A 20,182-nucleotide genomic window follows, 5' to 3' on the forward strand; every position below is an offset into this window, starting at 1 on the left:
TTCCCACCTGGGAGGCAAGGACCCAACTACTGGAACCCAAGGTGTTCATGTATCTGGCCAGAAATTGCTTGATCCCAGGCACCCCATGGGCATATTAATACTAGACCAAATGTTCACCCCAAGAGATTTAATAATGTCAGAAACACCCAAAGTCATCTGGAAATTCAGTGGAATTACTCTCCAGACTTTAATAGCTATTTTTATAGAAATGGAAAATTCAATCCTCAAATTCATATAGCATTACATGGGGCTTCAACTAACCTGAACACTCTCAAAGAAGAAGTTGGAAGACTCACACATTCCAGTCTCAAAACCTAAGACAAAGCTAGAATAATCAGATCAATTTGATACTGGCATAAACGCAACCGTATAGAGAGAGTTCAGTAGCAAACCCATACATCTGGTGAACTGGGTTTCAGTAAGAGTGCCAAGACCTTTCAGTGAGGACTTCTACCTTAGGCCATTTATAAAAAGTAACACAAAATGGATCAATGGCCTAAATATAAGAACTCTTAGAAGGAAATACGAGGTATGTCTTTGTGACCTTATTTGCCAATGAATTCATAGATATGGAATGAAAAACACAAGCAACAATATTGATAATTGGGGGCTGGCACTGTGGCGTGGTGGCATCCCATATGGGTGCCGGTTGGAGTCCCAGCTGCTCCACTTCTGATCCAGATCTCTGCTATGGCCTTGGAAAGCAGTAGAAGATGGCCCAAGTCTTTGGGCCCCTGCACCCACATGAAAAGCCCAGAGGAAACTCCTGACTCCTGGCTTTGGATTGGCACAGCTCTGACCATTGCAGCCATCTGGGGGAGTGGACCAGCAGATGGAAGATTCATTCTCTCTCTCCCCCTCTCCCTCTCCGTCTCCCCATCCCTGTCTCCCTCTCCCTCTCCCCCCACTTCTCTCTCTCCCCCTTCCTCCCTCCCTCTGCCTCGCTGTGGCTCTGCCTTTCAAATAAATGAATATATCTTTAAAAAAATTGATAATTGGACTTCATCAGAATTTTTAAAAAATGTTACCAGGCCAGCACTGAAGCGCAGTGGGTTAAAGCCCTGGCCAGAAGCACCGGCATCCCATATGGGCACCGGTTCTAGTCCCAGCTGCTCCTCTCCTGATCCAGCTCTCTGCTATGGCCTGGGAAAGCAGTGGAGGATGGCCCAAGTCCTTGGGCCCCTGCACCCACGTGGGAGACCCAGAGGAAGCTCCTGGCTCCTGGCTTCAGATCGGCACAGCTCCGGCCATTGCAGCCAGTTGGGGAGTGAACCAGTGGATGGAAGACCTCTCTCTCTGCTTCTCTTCTCTGTGTAACTCTTTCTAATAAATAAATCTTTTAAAAAAATAAAAAGGATATTATCAAGAAAGTGAAAAGAGATCCTGCCTAATGGAGGGAATCTTGCAAATCAATTATCTGATAATGTCCAGAATATATAAAGAACTCTCACCACAACAAAAGAGGGCAGTTTAAAAATGGGCTGGGGGCTGGTGTTTCAGCTTGCTACATGTGACACTGGCACACCACATATGTATCAGTTTGAGTCCCAGCTGCTCCACTTCCAATCCAGCTCTCTGCTATGGCCTGGGAAAGCAGCAGAAGATGGCCCAAGTGCTTGGGCTCCTGCACTCATGTGGGAGACTTGGAAGAAGCTCCTGGCTCCTGGCTTCAGATCAGCTCAGCTCCAGCCATTGCAACTATCTGCGGAGTGAACTAGTGGATGGAAGATTGTGTGTGTGTGTATGTGTGTGTCCTCTCTCTGTAACTCTGCTTTTCAAATACATTTTTTAAAATTTTTAAAATACATTAAAATAGGCAAAGGACTTGTATGAGCATTTCCTCAAAGAACATATACAGGTGACAAGCAAATGGGAATTTGCTTAACAGTCTTTAGAGGAATGCAAATCAAAACCCAAACAATTTACCATTTCATACCTCCTAGCATATCTGTAAGCAGAAAAACAAAAGCTTTGCAAGGATGTGAGCAATTGGAACTCTTGCACACTGCTGCTGGAAATGTAAAATGGCACAGGCAGCATTGGAAATAAGTCGGCTGTTTCTCAGATGTTTAAGCCACAGCATTACCATGTGACCCAGCATTTAGATACATAGTCAGAAGAACTGACAGGTACTCAAAACAAGTACCCTACCTCCCGATGGTTCAACTGATGCTTTTTCAATGTTATGATGCTGAAAGGCAGTGCGCATCCAGTAAAAAGCGCACTTCAAATGTTCACTTTTACTCTTTTGCTGAGCTAGCACTATGCAGATGGTCATCTGTTCTGATGCTGGTACCCAAAGTGACCTACAGCTCTTGCTGATCCACATCTTCATAGTATGGGAAACACCAGGTTCTTCAGGGCACTACACTGCTAAGCTGTGGGATCAACAGGTTAGGTGTATTACATGATTTCTGACTTTTGATATTTTTAGCTTGTGATTAGTTTATCAGCACATTAAGCCCAGAAGCTGAGGAGCATCTGTGTTTGCACATCAGATTCGTAGCTCTATGCACAGTAACAGGTGCAGCTAGCTCAGATCCACCTTGAGGGTTGATGGGTAAATTATGGGATAGACATAACAATGTGTGTGAGTTAGCCATAGAAAGAAGTGAAGTACTGGTACCTGCTGCACTGTGGACAAACCTCCAAAATGTTCCAAGTGGAGCCACCCACAGAAGGACATATATGAGTCCATTTATGAAAGATGCAGGAATGGGCCAGCGCTGTGGCCCACGTGGTTAATCCTCCACCTGCGGCACCGGCATCCCATATGAGTGCTGGGTTCCAGTCGCCGGCTAGAAGAGAGTTGCTCCTCTTCCAGTCCAGCTCTCTGCTGTGGCGCAGGAGTGCAGTGGAGGATGGCCCAAGTGCTTGGGCCCTGCACCCGCATGGGAGACTTGGAAGAAGCACCTGGCTCCTGGCTTTGGATCGGCGCAGCGCCAGCTGTAGTGGCCATTTGGGGAGTGAACCAACGGAAAAAGGAAGACCTTTCTCTCTGTCTCTCTCACTTTCTATAACTCTGTCAAATAAATAAATAATAAAATAAAAAAAGTTGCAGGAGTGAATAAATCCAGAGAGTGCATCTTGGTGGTTTTCAGGACATGGGGGATGGGAGAGGTGGGGATAAACTGCCTGGAGAGTATAGGTTTTTACTGTGGAGTAAGGGGAATGTTTTAGGAGTAAAAGTGATAGCTGTACAGCATTGTACATGTACTACAGACTGCTGAATTGTTTTAGATGGTTAATTTTGTGTCATGTGTGTTCACCTCAGTAAATTGTTAAAATGAGGACAGCAGTCAGTGCAGGAGACGGGAGACTGGTGGCTCAGTGAGCACAGAGTGAAGTTTCTGCTGTGCTGCTGGCAAGAGCTCATGCCTCAGAGTCAGATGTGGGTTGTCTTTTCGGTTTTTTTGTTTTGTTTTGTTTTGTTTCTTAGGGAACTAGGAGGTGTTTACATTTACCTCTTAGTTCCTTCTTTTTTCTTTTAATTTATTTGAGAGAGAGTTACAGCAAGTGAGAGGCAGAGACAGAGAGAGGTCTTCCATCCACTGGTTTACTCCCAAATGGCCGCAACGGCCGGAGCTGAGCCAATCTGAAACCAGGAGCTTCTTCTGGGTCTCCCACGAGGGTGCAGGGGCCCAAGCGCTTGGGCCATCTTCTGCTGCTTTCCCAGGCCATAGCAGAGAGCTGGATGGGAAGTGGAGCAGCCGGGACTAGAACTGGTGTCCATATGGTGATGCTGGTGCTGCAAGCGTAGGATTAACCTATTGCACCACAGCACCAGCCCCCATACTTGGGAGCCACCAATCAAAGGTTTTAACCATAAAGGTGTTTCTTCTACAGGGACTAGTTTTATTTTGTTCTAGAAAGGCAAAATCCTTTTTTCAGTTGGATGTCTGAGTTCAGTGAACACAGTGCAAGCAACTGAGTTTTCTTTGCAAATTTTACTGACTGCTTCAAGATTTTCTTAGACGGAAACCATATTTCTGATTTTATATTTCCTTTCTAAAGAGGAACTTCTATTATTTTTTCCTATAGTTCTTATGATACTAAAAAGAATTACATCAAATTTAAGGAATTAACTTTTACTTTTGATTTCTGTTTCAATAGGACTCATCTAGACAGTGGCTCAGGCTAGAAAATAAATTCTTTATTGTAACCATCTCCTGATCCACACCAGAAACCTCCTATCTCAGTCAGGGCTCACCAAATCTGGCCAGCAGGCTGTTTTTAATAACCGGTAGGCTAAGAATGGTTTTTAAGGATAAAAAAAAAAGAGCATACCAGACAATATGATAGAGGCCACCAAGCCCAGGTGTGTCCTGGGCGCCTCACAGAAAGCCCTGCTGACTCCCGTCTGGCTGAGCACAGCTTTCTTCAGCCTCCTCTGACTTGGTCCCTTTTCTGTTCACAGCCAGAAGAGGCTGAGGGGCACCCTGGTCAGCTGTGGCAGGGGACAGAAGGCACAGCAGACATCACCCAGCCCTGGCAGGGCTGAGAACTCCCATCAGAGCTTACCTTTCCCTGCACCCTCTTAACCCTTTGCTCCATTACCCCTGGGAACCCAGAAGCATGTGGCTACTGCATTTCCCAGATGTCATGAGCAGAGCTCACAGGGCGATATGCAGTGGTTCCAGCAGAGCCAAGGCCTGGCTCCAGACTCTGCGGGGTGGGAAGTGTGCAGGGGGGGTTCCAGCTGGAGGCACCACAGCTCGGTATGTTTATGCCACAGGAATTAGTGACCAGAGCATGGACAGTCACACCAAGAGATGTGGATGTGCCAAGCATGGGGCTGGCTGCACCTGTGAGGTTGAAGACTAGGTGTACGCCCAGCTCACATTTACAGTGATGCCACTGCTGGTGCTCATGAGTGGACACTTCCAGACTGGAGGCAGATTCTGGAATTCCCAGAGAGAAGGGAGTGAGACAAGGGTAAAGGCCCAAGGGCAAGATGGCTGGAGGAGGCGGTCTTCACTCAGGCCCTTTGAGCCCTGGGTATGCAACCTTGGGTCAGTGTCAAGTGAGGGAGTGTGAAGGACACTAGCATTTGTAAACAGTGGTCAGGGAAGACCTGCAGTGAGCCACATTTGGACATAGGCCAGAAGGAGGGAGCAGGAGGGCTGTGTGGAAATGCTCCGTGCAGGATAGGCCCTAAGGTGAACATGATTTGTCCTGTTAGGGAAACAGGGCCTGCAGTCCATGGGAGGCTGTTGAAGTGCCTGAGCGTGATGACAGTGCCATGGTCTCACGTCACCAGGTTGTCTGTGGCAGGAGGGAAGTCACTCCGCATGCAGGCAGCAGGTATCCCAGGATCTCTCAGTCTGAATGAAAGGCGGAGATTCAGATCTGCATTTGGGTGAGGGACCCAGGTATCAGGGTCCCTGTCCTTGGGGCATGAAAAGATGAAAGTGTCAGTACCTGTCTTCTGACACGAGGACCCTTATATGTATTTCTACCCACAGAAAGACACAGCCACTTACACATTGCTACCAGGGCCAGAAGTCCAGCAGACAAGCTTCCGAATTGCAGGCTTAGGAGTTGTATAGGGGCTTGGTGAGACACAGCAGTCTCTGAAGGCTCCTCTGTGGAATGGGTGAGAATCTGACATTCCACACAGGTCTCTGCTGCACAGAGGAACTGGGCAGTGCCTCCCTTCCATTCTCAGCCTGCCAATCATCAGAACTAGCCACGCCTCTCTGGAAGAAACACTCCTCTGCATCTTGGGGGTGGGCTGTCTCCATGCTGCCATATCCTAAGACCAGGTCTGAACGTCATTAGCTGGTGTGGATAGAATGGAAGGTGGGCCTGAGAGGCTGAAACCTTGAAAATGGAGAAGGGGAAATACCTCTGACAACGTAACGTGAAGTATGTGGTATTTTCCTTGCATGGGATGGCAGAGTGGGAAGCCCCTGGATTGGGGCACATTCCAAGGTAGAACTGTCAGGAGGCTCCTAGAGTTTGGGCCAGAGCCAGTGGGCAAACTGTAGGTGTGTTTCCTGAGACGTGGAGTCCTAGGGAGTGCAGGCTGAGGGTCCATCAAGACTTCTTCCTTGCCTTTGGTTCCCATGTGGCCTCATCACTTAGACGCTCTCCCAGCCCCTCCCTGGTCCCTCTCCAGGATCTAGGGCTGCCTTCCCTGATGGATTTTGCTCCCCTCACCTCCACAGAAGGTGAGTTCTGCCGACTCAGTAGTTTTCCAGTTCCCTCATGACTTTGTATTTATTGTTTCAGATTATGTCACCAGGATTGAGAAGAAGGAGTGTGTTCAGAAGGAAGACATGGCTGAGGATCTGGAATTAGAGGTAGAAATGTCAGAAAACTGTGCTGGCGATATCTCCCAGTCACCTGGGCTTGCAGAAGTCTGTGATGACGTATTAGCAAGAGACTGGGGAGTCCCTGAAGGAGAGAGGCTGGTGCAGTCCTCGTGCCAGGATGGGGACTTCACACCAGCCCAAGTTCTGTTTAAAAGCTCCTTAGAGGGAAAAGACCTGGACTGCAGAGGTTTGGGCAGAAGCTTCAGTCTGAGCCCAACACCAAGGTCCTATCATCAGGGGGTTCCTGCAGAAGAAATGCCGCACCCAGATGATTTGTGTGGTCAGAGCCTCCAGCCCAGCATGGACCGACCTGGCCCTGAGGGGGTCACCACAGCTGAAAGCCCCCTCATATGTAATGAGTGTGGAGAAACCTTCAGCAGAAACCCTGACCTTATTCAGCATCAGACAGGCCACACTGGGGAGAAGTCCCTGATGTGTAGTGAATGTGGGAAGTACTCCAGCCAGTCTCGCAGGAGAGAGAAAGCTCATGAGCGCAGCACGTGTGGGAAAGCCTCCCCTGAGCACACAGACCTGGCCAGGCATCCGATTCACCATGGTGGTGAGAAGCCTTATGTGTGCAATGAATGTGGAAAGGCCTTCAGCCAGAACTCAAGCCTTAAGAAGCACCAGAAGTCTCACATGAGCGAAAAGCCATACGAGTGCAATGACTGTGGAAAGGCTTTTAGACGGAGCTCAAACCTCATTCAACACCAGAGAATCCACTCGGGGGAGAAACCTTATGTGTGCACTGAATGTGGGAAGGCCTTCAGGCGGAGTTCAAACCTCATTAAACACCACAGGATTCACACAGGGGAGAAGCCTTTTGAGTGTAGTGAGTGTGGGAAGACCTTTAGCCAGAGTGCACACCTGAGGAAGCATCAGAGGATTCACACTGGAGAGAAACCTTACGAGTGTCATGACTGTGGCAAACCATTCAGTCGTATCTCCAACCTCATTAAGCACCACAGGGTTCACACTGGAGAGAAACCATATAAGTGCAGTGACTGTGGGAAAGCATTTAGTCAGAGCTCCAGCCTTATTCAACATCGCAGAATCCACACTGGAGAAAAACCTCACGTATGTAATGTGTGTGGAAAAGCCTTTAGTTACAGCTCTGTTCTCAGAAAGCACCAGATAATCCACACAGGAGAGAAGCCGTACGAATGTAGCACCTGTGGGAAAGCCTTCAGCCACAGCTCAGCCCTCATTCAGCATCAGGGCGTGCACACGGGTGACAAGCCCTACGAGTGTCGTGAGTGTGGGAAGACCTTCGGTCGCAGCTCCAACCTCATTCTTCACCAGCGAGTCCACACGGGAGAGAAACCCTATGAATGCACAGAGTGTGGGAAGACCTTCAGCCAGAGCTCAACCCTCATTCAGCATCAGAGGATTCATAATGGGTTGAAACCCCATGAATGTAACCGGTGTGGTAAAGCCTTCAACCGAAGCTCCAATCTCATTCACCACCAGAAAGTTCACACGGGGGAGAAACCTTACACGTGTGTTGAATGTGGCAAAGGCTTTAGCCAGAGCTCGCACCTCATTCAACATCAGATAATCCACACTGGCGAAAGGCCCTATAAATGCACGGAGTGTGGGAAAGCCTTCAGCCAGCGGTCAGTCCTCATCCAGCATCAGAGGATTCACACTGGGGTGAAACCCTACGACTGCACTACTTGCGGGAAAGCCTTCAGCCAGCGGTCAAAGTTGATTAAACACCAGTTGATCCATACCAGGAATTAGCCCACTGAGGTGGTGGGAGTGAAACCGTGCCTGGTTTCCTCGCTGACTCCCCTGACTGTTGCAGCCTCTGCTGTTTCCCAGACCTGAAGCCTGGCCTGAGCTCTTCACCCTGTGCGCAGATAACCAGAAAGCCTGGGGCCCTCCCCTGAGTCATCCTGTGCAGGTCTCCTTCCCAATGCCATTGCTCCTGCCTCATGTGACCTGTTTTTGCACTATGTGAGCAGAATGACATCGGTTAGAAGGTAAAATGTAATGGAGGCTTTTATTATTGCAACCAAAAGTTACCAAAAAAGTAAAGTAACATTTGGATTCTGATAACCACAGTAATCCTTTTATTTAGTAACTGGTCATAAGGGGTGAGTTCTTTTCAGTGGCTATAATTTATATTGTTTCTATAAAATCAAGTTTATAGTTTTTCAGGTTTGATTCTTGTGTCATCCTCCCCAGATAACCCAATCCCTTCCCCTCCCATTCCATAACTTGGCGCCAGGACCCCCCACTGCCATGTGTGCCTTTGAGCATACCTGTAGTCTGAGGTCAGCTTTCTCCTCCTCTCGGCTCTAATGTGGCTTGGGTCCCCTGGCCCCTCTTTGCTGCACAATTCCCTGTGGCATTTTCCCAGCTTCCAGTTTCCATTCCTCATGGTGCAGGATCCTCAGAGGCAGCTCTCTCTGTACCTCATTTTCTCCCCCACAAGCTTCCAGGCTGTCTTTTCCCACATGCATTTGTCACTGGACATTTACACCTCCTTGGTGTCTTGCCTAGGGTGCCCAGCTCCCCCACTCCTGTCCTCAGTTTCCCAAAGCTGTTCTCTTGCTCTCTGAACAGGGGAAGCTGAGCTCAGATGCAACGCATGTATCCCAGAGATATCAACCTGGGAATGTCACAGGACAGTTAAAAAAAACTGCAACCCACAGAACAATCCTGACTCAACATGTCTTTCAGTAAACAGTTTTCTTGGCACACAGCCATACCCATTTGTTTAGCTACCTAGTGGCTTTTGCAGGATAGACTTCAGCAGTTGCAATAGAGACCACATGGCCCATAAAACTGGAGTGTTTGCTTTCTGGCCTCTGCAGGAGAAACTTGCTGACCCTGACTTAACCTGCAGCTCTGTGATCTTAGGTGGCTCATGGCCTAGATTTCCCCAGGGCACAGCTTGTGCAAAGTGTGTTTTGTGTTCTGCTGAGGTGACTGCATGGGCCATTCTGTAGCCACAGAGGACCCTAGTCCTCCTTACCCATAAAGTCCTTGGGAGAGATGCAGAACCTGTGTTTTTATTGCAGCTGAGTTTTGTGAAGAGTAAAAGAACTGGAGTTTGCACTCAACAGAATCACTAGGAGAGCTGGAGAAGTAGACCTCAGGCTAAGCTTCCAGGACAGATTTCAGAACCATCTCACAAAACCCCACTGCTTTGCTGTGACCTGGGCTGGTAAGCAGATGCCACACTGCCCTGTTTTCAATGCAAGTCTTGATCGATCTGAGCCCTAGAACCCAGTCCTGTTTCCCTGCTAGCAGCAAGTGTGGCTTCCATGGTGGAAAGGCTATAGAGAGCTACTAAAATGGGGAGGTTTCATGACATTTCGGGCTATCACAAATGACAGACACCCACTATGGCCTACATTTTGTAATCTGGAAAGCCTGAAATAGTTTCATGAAGGAAAATACCCACATCCTTTCACTCAGATTCCCCAATTAACATTTTGCCACACCTGTAATCGTCTTCTCTTGCCTCCCTGTCTGCAGGTAGACACCGACATTTTCCCCAACAAAGTAAGCTACAGACAGGATCCATCTTCACCCCAGATAACTCCAGTATGTGCTTCCTAAGTTTTCTTAGTACTACCACAGCACTGTCATCAAATAAAGTGAATGCTGAGGCAGGCATTGTGGTGCACTGGGTTAAGCTGCCACTTGGGATTCTAGCAACCCGTATCCATGCCAGTTCAAATCCCAGCTACACCACTTCTAATCCAACTCCCTGCTGATGCACCTAGGAAAGCTGCAACAGAAGGCTGGCCCAAGTCCTTCGGCCCCTGCACCCTCGTGGGAAACACAGGTGGAGTTCCAGGCTCCTGGCTTTGGCTTGGCCCAACCCTGGCTGTTGGAGCCATTGGCGAGTGAGCCAATGCGTGGAAGATCCTCTGCCTTTCAAATTAATCAAGCATTTTTTAAAAAGAGGGAGGGGCCCACGCTGTGGTATAGCAACTAAAAGTCTCCAACCGCGATGCTGGCATCCCACGTGGACACTGGCTTGAGTCCCAGCTGCTCTGCTTCACCCAGCTTCCTGCTACTGTGCCTGTGAAAGCAGCAGTTGGGGCCCAAGTGCTTGGACCCCAGCCGCCCACCTGGGAGACCATATGAAACTTCTGGGTCCTGGCTTCAGATCAGCCCACCTCCAACCTTTGCAACCATTTGAGGATGAACCAGCAGATGGGAGAGCTCTTCTGTCTCTCCCTCTCTCCGTAATTCTTTCAAATACATAAATAAATCTTTAAAGATTTTTAAAAAGGTGTTGACATACTGTAACTTATAAGCCTTAATGCTTTGCCAATTGTTTATATCAATTAGAAATTCTCTTCCTGCTCCAGGATCCAGCCTGAGGTCATACATACATAGTTGTCACAACCTTCCCTCCACACTAGTTCCTGTCTTAACCTGTCATGATATTTGACATTTTTGAAGAGTGCATGTCAATTTCTTTGTAGAAAGTCCTTCACCTTGAATTTTTCCAGTGTTTCTTGGTGGTTTGGGCAGGAATTGTGGAAAAGATGTGTTCTCAATGTGTTGTAACAGGAGGTCCATAACTGTCGCTTTTGTTGTTAATCTGTTGCTCAGCTGAGATGGTTACTGCTATACCTCTCCACTATAAAACTATTCCCCCTTCTTATTAAGTATTTTCTTAAAAGATACTCAAGTTATGTAGACGATCCTGTTTTGTATCATTTTTATTCCCATTTAGATCCACAGATAATTCTTCTAATACAGGAGTTTTACTTTCTCTATTTACTTAATGCTTGGTAATATTCACCGCATGCATCATTTTTTCATGAACTTTTCGAACACCTCTCAAATGTATGAATTTCAAAACTTTTTTTCATGAAAATAAACCTATCTTCTTTTTTAAAAAAATTGAGTTAGGAAAAGAGAGCCAGCGCTGTGGTGTAGCAGGTAGAGCCGCTGCCTGCAGTGCTGGTATCCCATGTGGGCGCCAGTTCGAGTCCCAGCTGCTCCACTTCCGATCCAGCTCTCTGCTATGGCCTGGGAAAACAGCAGAAGATGGCCCAAGACCTTGGGCCCCTGTGCCCATGTGGAAGACCTGAAAGAAGCTCCTGGCTCCTGGCATTGGATCGGCACAGCTCCAGCCGATGCAGCCAGTTGGGGAGTGAACCAGCAGATGGAAGACCTTGCTGTCTCTCTCTGCCTCTCCTTCTCTGTGTAACTCTTTCAAATAAATAAATAAATCTTAAAAAAAAAAAAAAAAAAAAAAGAGAGAGAGAGAGATATAGAGAGAGAATGCTTCCATCCTCTGGTTCACTCCTGAAATGGCCACCATGGCCAGGGCTGGACCAGTCCAAAGCCTGAAGCCAGGAGCTTTCTCCAGGTCTCCCACATGGGTGACAGGGGCCTAAGAACTTGGGCCATCCTCCACTGCTCTCCCAGGCAGATTAGCAGGGAGCTGGATCAGAAGCAGAGGTACCCACGTGGAATGCCAGTGTCACAGGTGGCAGCTTCACCACAACACTGGCCCCTAAACCTATCTTCTAATTCCATTGTCCACAATCTCTTGAAGTACCTCCATATCACATAGACACTTTGATTCTTTTTATTCATCCCCCTCTTGTTGACAGTTCCAAATACCATATGTGACCCAAGGGTGCATTCTGGCTGCTACAGTGGCAACCAGTATCCCAGCTCACCCCACACATGTGCTGGGGCCCAGTGAGGGAAACACTAAAGTTGCAGTGCCATATACCATACAGAAGCCATTGGGGGGCCAGCACTGTGACGTAGCGGGTAAAGCCACCGCCTGCAGTGCTGGCATCCCATATGGGCGCTGGTTCCAGTCCTGGCTGCTCCACTTTTTTTTTTTTTTTTTTTTTGACAGGCAGAGTAGACAGAGAGAGAGAAACAGAGAGAAAGGTCTTCCTTTTACCGTTGGTTCACCCTCCAATGGCCACTGTGGCCGGCGTGCTGCAGCCGCTGCACCGTGCTAGTCCAAAGCCAAGAGCCAGGTGCTTCTCTTGGTCTCCCATGCAGGTGCAGGGCCCAAGCACTTGGGCCATCCTCCACTGCACTCCTGGGCCACAGCAGAGAGCTGGACTGGAAGAGGGGCAACTGGGACAGAATCCGGTGCCCTGACAGGAACCAGAACCCGGTGTGCCGGCACTGCAAGCTGGAGGATTAACCTATTGAGCTGCGGCACTGGCCACTGCTCCACTTCTGATCCAGCTCTCTGCTGTGACCTGGAAAAGCAGTAGAAGATGGCCCAAGTCCTTGGGCCCCTGCACCCATGTAGGAGACCTGAAAGCTCCTGGTTTCGAATCGGTGCAGATCCAGCCGTTGTGGCCAATTGGGAAGTGAACCAATGGATAGAAGACCTCTCTCTCTCTTTCTCTCTCTCCCCCTGTCCAACTCTGTGTAACTCTTTCAAATAAATAAATAAATCTTTAAAAATAAATAAATAAAATAAAAAATAAGAAGCCATTGGGGGTGATGGCCCTGACTGCAAGAGTGGCTTCCTCTATGTTGCTTAATTAAAAAAAAAAATTATAGAAAATACCAATTTGAAAAAATTGGGTAAAATGTTTCCACATGTCATTCCAGACCTCACACATTCCCTAGAGTTACCACTTCAGGGCTGAGACTTTATGTTTACTGAACTATGGCCTGCGATGCCAGCATCCTGTAAGGGCACTGGTTTGAACCCCAGCTGCTCCACTTCCAATCCAGGTCCCTGCTAATGGCCTGGGAAAAGCAGTGGAAGATGGCCCACAATGTTTGGGCCCCTGCACCCACATGCGAAACCCTGATGAAGCTCCTGGCTCCTGGCTCCTGACTTCAGCCTGGCCAAGTGCTGACTGTTGCAGCCATCTGGGGAGTGAACTACAGGATGGACGATCTCTCTCTGTAACTGAAATAGTTACAGAGAGAAGTCTTCCATCCACTGGTTCACTCCCCAGATGACCACAATGGCCAGCGCTGAGCCGATCCGAAGCACTGGCCCCTAAATAAATCTTGTCAAAAACAAGAGGGGAAATGGGCAAGAGATGAACACAATTCAAATAAAATAACTGTAGATGATCCTAGTCTTAGTCCTTGTTTTCTGCTGCTGTAGCAAATATACAAGGAAAGAGGTTAATTTCGGCTCCATTCTGGAGGTCCAAGAGCTCCTGCACAGCACCTGCTGAACTCCTGGTGAGGGTCTCAGGACAGAAAGTGGAGGGAGAGCAGCCATATGTAGAATGAGACTGATGGGGGTAGGGAGGGAGTACACTCACCGAATATCAAACAACCACTCTCACAGGAAAAAATCTCATCCCTTCATTGGGGTGGCACCACCACGACCTAAGCACCTCTTCAAGGTCCCACCAACTCTCAAAACTAGGCCCCAACATGATTTTGGGTGGTAACAACCATACCCAAAATACAGCAGTCCTTAGGAAAAGATGCTTAACTCACAAGAAAAACGATTAAACCACACTGAGGTATTTCTTCCCAGATTATTAAAAAAAATTCAAATACTGTGCAACACACTTGACTTGTAAGGCTGTGGAAAACCAACACCAGCAGGAACACAAGATGGCACGACCCTGTGGAAGGGAAGTGGCAATGTTTAGCAATAATGCATTTACAACTGTCCATTGGCCACGCAATTTGTAGGAATCTTTCCTAAAGTGGCAAAAATATGAAAAAGGTGGGATACAGCAACTTAGTACAACACTAATTTTAATAGCGAAAGACTGGAAACAACCCAGACACCCACTAATAATGGGGTAGTTGGGGCGCAGGCATTCAGCCCAGCTGTGAAGCTGTGGGTTCAGTTCCCAGCGCCAGACTCCAGCTTCCTGCCAGTGCACACTCTGCAAAGCAGGGAGAACGGTTCAAGTGCTCGGGTTCCTGCCATCTGCATGGGAGACCCATACTGCATTCTCAACTCCTGGTTTTTAATCCAGCCCAGCACCAGCCACTGTGGGCATCTGGAGAATGACCCAGCAAGTAGGAGCTTACTGTCTGTCTGCTTCTGTGTGTTGTCTTTTCCTCTCAAATAAATATTTTAAAAACAGTGTGCTATTTGAAAACACCAAAGCACAGTCTCACAATGGACAGGTATCCCCACACACGGCTGAAAGCTCCAGGATACTAAGTGAAAACAGTCAAATGCAGGTACATAATGCTATGCTCAATGATGTTCAGATCATAGCATTTTTAAAAGGGTTACCGGGTTGAACATTTAGCCTACTGGATGACACCAGTTGGGATTCCCACATCTCAGGGCCAATGTTGTGGCTTAGTGGGCTAAGCCACAGCCTGCAAAACACCAGGATCCCATATGAGCTCCAGTTTCAGTTTCAGCTGCTCCACTTACAATCCAGTTCCCTGCTAACGTGCTTGGGAAAGCAGTGTAAGATGGCCCCTTCCACCCACATGGGAGACCCAGATGGAGTTCTGGGTTCCTGGTTTTAGCTTGGCCCAATCTATCTATCTCTCTTTTTCAAATAAGTAGATAAATCTTTTTTTTAAAGGTTTATTTATTTATTTGAAAGAGTTATACAGAGAGAGGAGAGGTAGAGAGAGAGAGAGAGGTCTTCCATCTGCTGGTTCACTCCGCAGTTGGCCGCAATGGCCAGAGCTGCGCCAATCAGGAGCCAGGAGCTTCTTCCAGGTCTCCCATGCAGGTACAGGGGCCCAAGCACTTGGGCCATCTTTTACTGTTTTCCCAGGCCAAAGCAGGGAGCTGGATTGGAAGTGGAGCAGCCAGTTCTCAAACTGGCGTCAATATGGGATGCTGGCGCTGCAGGCCAGGGCGTTAACCCACTGTGCCACAGTGCCAGCCCCAAAAGTAGATAAATCTTTAAAAAAAAAAAAAAAATCCCACATCTTACATCAGAGTACCTGGATTTGTTATCCACCTCCAGCTTCTTGTCAGTCATTAGGAGGCAGCAAATGATGGCTCAAGTAATTGGATTCCTGCCACTCACACTGGGAGATCTGGATTGACAGATATTTGAAAACTATTGCGGCCGGCGCCGTGGCTTAACAGGCTAATCCTCTGCCTTGCGGCGCCGGCACACCGGGTTCTAGTCCCGGTCAGGGCGCCGGATTCTATCCCGGTTGCCCCTCTTCCAGGCCAGCTCTCTGCTATGGCCCTGGAAGGCAGTGGAGGATGGCCCAAGTGCTTGGGCCCTGCACCCGCATGGGAGACCAGGAGAAGCACCTGGCTCCTGGCTTCGGATCAGCGAGATATGCCGGCCGCAGTGGCCATTGGAGGGTGAACCAACGGCAAAAGGAAGACCTTTCTCTCTGTCTCTCTCTCTATCCACTCTGCCTGTTAAAAAAAAAAAAAAAAGAAAAAAGAAAACTATTGGAAGCATTTCGAACTGATGGAGGGGAGAGTGAGCTCGCTCTCTTTCTCTCTCCGGAAGATATCTGTCTTTGTCTCTCTCGCTCTCCCTGTAACTCTGCCTTTCAAATAAAAAATAACTAAATCTTTTCAAACAAACAAAAATGGCCAGTGTAAATAAAGAGGCAGCCTGAGGCCGGCGCTATGGTGCAGCGGGTTAACGCCCTGGCCTGAAGCACTGGCATCCCATATGGGCGCCAGTTCTAGTCCCGGCTGCTCCTCTTCTGATCCAGCTCTCTGCTATGGCCTGGGAAAGCAGAAGATGGCCCAAAGTCTTGGGCCCCTGCACCCACGTGGGAGGCCCAGAGGAGTCTCCTGGCTCCAGATTGGCGCAGCTCCAGCCATTGCAGCCAATTGGGGAGTGAACCAGTGGATGGAAGACCTCTCTCTCTCTCTGCCTCTCTTCTCTCTGTGTAACTCTCTGACTTTAGAATAAATAAATAAAATCTTTGAAAAAAAAATAAAGGGCCAAACTAGGGGCCTGGTAGCATTGTAGGGCCCTGGACAGCCAACTTCTGGACTTCTTATTCCTGGAAAACAAATAAAATGCTTGTTAGGTTAAGTCATTGTGGCCAAGTTTCTACTGCATATAGTCAATGCCAATCCTGCAACTGTAATATATTAAACTGGTTTGGCCAGCGCCACGGCTCACTAGGCTAATCCTCTGCCTGTGGTGCCAGCACCCCGGGTTCTAGTTCCATTTGGGGCACCAGATTCTGTCCTGGTTGCTCCTCTTCCAGTCCAGCTCTCTGCTGTGGCCCGGGAAGGCAGTGGAGGATGGCCCAAGTCCTTGGGCCCTGCACCCGCATGGGAGACCAGGAGGAAGCACCTGGCTCCTGGCTTTGGATCAGCGCAGCGCACTGGCCACAATACACCAGCCGTAGTGGCCACTTGGGGGGTGAACCAACAGAAAAAGGAAGACCTTTCTCTCTGTCTTTCTTCGTCTAACTCTGCCTGTCAAAAAAAAAAAAAAAAAACCGTTTAAAAAAAAATTCTATGTGAACTTTTTTTTTTTTTAAAGATTTATTCATTTGAAAGAGAAAGAGAGAATCTTCCACCTGCTGGTTCAGTCTCCAAATGGCCACAAGGGCTGGGGCTTGGCCAGGCCAAAGCCAGGAGCCAGGAACACCATTGGGGTTCTCCCACATGGGTGACAGGGACCCAAGTACTTGGGCTGTTCTCTGCTGCCCTCCCAGGCACATTAGCAGGGAGCTGGATTGGAAGCAGAGCAGTAGGGACTCAAACTGTGCCAATCTGGGATACTGGTGCTGTAGATGATAGCTTTACCTGCTGTACCCCAACACAGGCTGTGTGAACACCTTTAAATGACAGTTTCCAGCATGGTACTTTAACCATACACCAGAAACCTTAGGTGCACTCTTAGAGCCAGACTTTGGCCTCTGATGATCTTTTCTACAAGTAACAATCAGCTCCTGAGGGGGCTGAATTTATATCTGCAGTCCAGAAAAGTAGGAATCCCTTGAACACCCTGTGGTCAAAAAATAGAGTAGGGGGCAGGAATTTGGCCTAGCATTCTTTTTTTTTTTAACGATACAGAGAGGTCTTCTATCCACTGGTTTACTCCCACAAATGACCACAATGGTTGGGGCTAGGCCAAGCCAAACCAGGAGCTTCTTCTGGATCTCCCGCGTGGGTGCAGGGGCCCAACGACTTGGGCCATCTTCTGCTGCTTTCCTAGAAGCATCAGCAGGGAGCTGGATCAGAAGTGGAGCAGCTGGGACTCAAACCAGTGCCCATATGGGATGCCGCCTAGTGATCTAACCTGCTATACCACAGTGACAACCCCTTGGCCTATCATGTAAGCCACCACTACATACTCCCACATCACATACCAAAATTCAAGTCCCATCTCCACTTCCAATTTCACCTTCTGCTGATGCACACCCTGGATACAGCGAGTGATGGTGCAAGTTGTTAGATCCCTGCCATCCATGTGAGAGACCTGGACTGAGTTCCAGGCTCCGGGCTTTGGCCTGGCCCAGCCCTGGCTACTTTGGGGATCTGGAGATCAATCAGCAGACTGAATTGCTCTTCTCCCGCCTTTGTTTGTCTGCCTTTCAAAAATAATAAGTAGGGGCCAGGGCTGTGGCATAAGCCTCTTGCCTGTGGCACCGGAATCCCATAAGGGCACCAGTTCATGTCTCAGGTGCTCCTCTTCCGATCCAGCTCTCTGCTGTGGCCTGGGAAAGCAGTAGAAGATGGCTCAAGTGCTTGGGCCCCTGCACCTAGGTAGGAGACCTGGAAGAAGCTCCCGGCTCCTAGCTTTGGAATGGCTCAGCTCTGGCCATTGCAGCCATCTGGGGAGCAAACCAGTGATAGAAGACATCTCTCTCTGCCTCTCAAATAAATCTTCACTACTACTACTACTACTAATAAAATATATAAAAGTTCAGTTAGGGGCCAGCGCTATGGTACAGTGAGCTAAGCATCCACCTGTGGTGCCAGCATCCCATATGGGTGCTGGTTCATGCCCTGGCTGCTCCTCTTCCAACCCAGCTCTCTGCCTATGACCTGGGAAAGCAGTAGAAGATGGACCAAGTCTTTGGGCCCCTGCACCAGCATGGGAGACCCGGAAGAAGCTCCTGGCTCCTGGCTTTGGATTGGCTCAGCTCCAGCCATTGTGGCCATCTGGGGAGTGAATCAGCAGATGGAAGACCTTTCTCTGTCTCTCCCTCTCTGTAACTCTACCTCTCAAATAAATAAATAAATAAATATTTTTTTTACAAGTTCATAGTTAAAAAGAAAAAAATAGTAGATTTGAGTACAAAGTAACAAAGCTCAGGGGCTCACTCTGATGATATTTAACTGTATTAAGCAGAGTTGATGACAGGCCTTAATTCATTATGTAATCAAAAGTTGAACAACAAAGGAAGCAAATGTAGGTGTAACAGGAAAAGTAACCAAATTTTTAAATCTCCATTCACTTTACAATGTAGGAATGTGTGTGTGGTTTACAAGCACACTGCACTGGGATCCAATCAGAGAAGCTGAGAAAAGACAGAAATCACACTGGACCACACCAAATTGCAGGATGTAGTTAATAATTCCTGTAAGGCTGCTGTTTTTACCTTGATGCTGGAACAGGGAAGGTATTTGGGAAAGAAAAGGGGTGTAAAGTGGAGAAAATGTGGAACTCCTGGGGCTGAAAACCCTTAGGGAAAAAGCTAGAGCCAAAGGACGATGGGGCAGGTGCAGACTGTGGCTGCCACATACCACCCAAGTGAGTCAATGTGCCCTCACGAACTCTGGACACCCTCTGGAATTCCCGCATTTATTCTGTGTACTGCTTGCTGTCCCCATTCACACTCAAGGTACGGGAGGACACAGAGGTGTTAGCAGTGTTGTTCTTGTTCACTGACGTACCCCAGTGCTTAGCACGCAGAGGCACTCGACAAATAAGCACTGTGTTCACTGAAATGAAGACAGAAGAGGCGGCAGAGTTTTGTACAAACACGATGTGCCAGGATGTTAGCTGCTGAGCCTGAGCGAAAGGCACACAGGTAAGCATTGCCTTATTCTTTCAACCTTCATGAACACAGAAACACTTGCAAAATGTAAAGCTGTGGAGGAGAAGGAAAACAGGATGCACTGAGGGGAGGTCCTGGGAGCACCGGATCTGAGTGAGGACCAAGGTTTCTGGAACAGAGCTTGAGCCCCATCAACCGGCCAAACCACCCAGGGCAGTCCAGGAAGGGGGCGTGGCTATGACGACCTTGGTGTGAGCCCACCGCCCCCTGGTGGAGGGGAGCCGATGTCCCTGCCCCTCACAGCTGCTGAGCTAAGGCTCCTGGGAGCTCCAGGGCTTGGCACCTACCTGGCACGGGGTAACACGGAACTGCTGCCACATCCTCCCCGCCCCGTGACCGGTCTCCGCATCAGACAGGCTCGCCCACACCCACACAATTTCCCGGTGGCCCCCAGCCCGGTCCAGTTGAGAAGTTCTTCCTGAAAGCCTCTGAGCCGCAGACCGCGGTCTGTCCTGGGGTGCGGGGCGCATCTCAGCAGGCAGGGCCCCCCCTCACACCTACTGCGAGCCAGCCCAGCCCTGCGCTCAGTCCCTCCTCGCTCAGCGCCTCTGCGCCCTTCCCTGGCCCACAGCTCCCAGGCGCGCGGGTTTAAACACCGAACAGCGCCTACAGACGACGACCGCCCACGGGGACCAGGCCGGGGCCCAGCGCCGTCCCTGACGTCGGGGAGGTAGGACAGTGGGTGCTCACTGCAAACGGCAGAGCGAGGCGCCGGGCTCCCCAAGCCGGCGCTGAGCGGCGCACGGTCAGCTCACGTCCAGCTCTCTGGGCCCCGGGGCCCTCGCGGGAAGACGGACGTCAGGATGCCTTCCGCAGCGAGATGAAGGGCCTCGTGAGTCTGGGCGCGGCCAGGTTAACAGCTGGAGCTGCAGACACTTCAAGCCGAGGGAGGCAGCCAGACACCGGCAGAGCGCGCCTGACCTGCACAGAACCGGCGTCGGGGCACCGCC

General features: G+C 49.2%; 1 protein-coding gene across 1 annotated transcript in view; it reads left to right on the plus strand.

Annotated features, from left to right (window-relative positions):
* ZNF16 (zinc finger protein 16) overlaps window positions 1-11,453 on the plus strand; it is a 31,912-nt gene extending 20,459 nt beyond the window's left edge. Inside the window, exon 3 of the mRNA XM_062189395.1 lies at window positions 6,235-11,453. Within this exon, the coding sequence (XP_062045379.1) occupies window positions 6,235-8,060 (1,826 nt within the window). The 3' untranslated portion in view covers window positions 8,061-11,453. The remainder of the gene's footprint in view (window positions 1-6,234) is intronic.
* Window positions 11,454-20,182: the final 8,729 nt, after the last annotated feature.

Source organism: Lepus europaeus, chromosome 4 (assembly GCF_033115175.1).
Source record: "Lepus europaeus isolate LE1 chromosome 4, mLepTim1.pri, whole genome shotgun sequence".
NCBI classification, from domain to species: domain Eukaryota; kingdom Metazoa; phylum Chordata; class Mammalia; order Lagomorpha; family Leporidae; genus Lepus; species Lepus europaeus.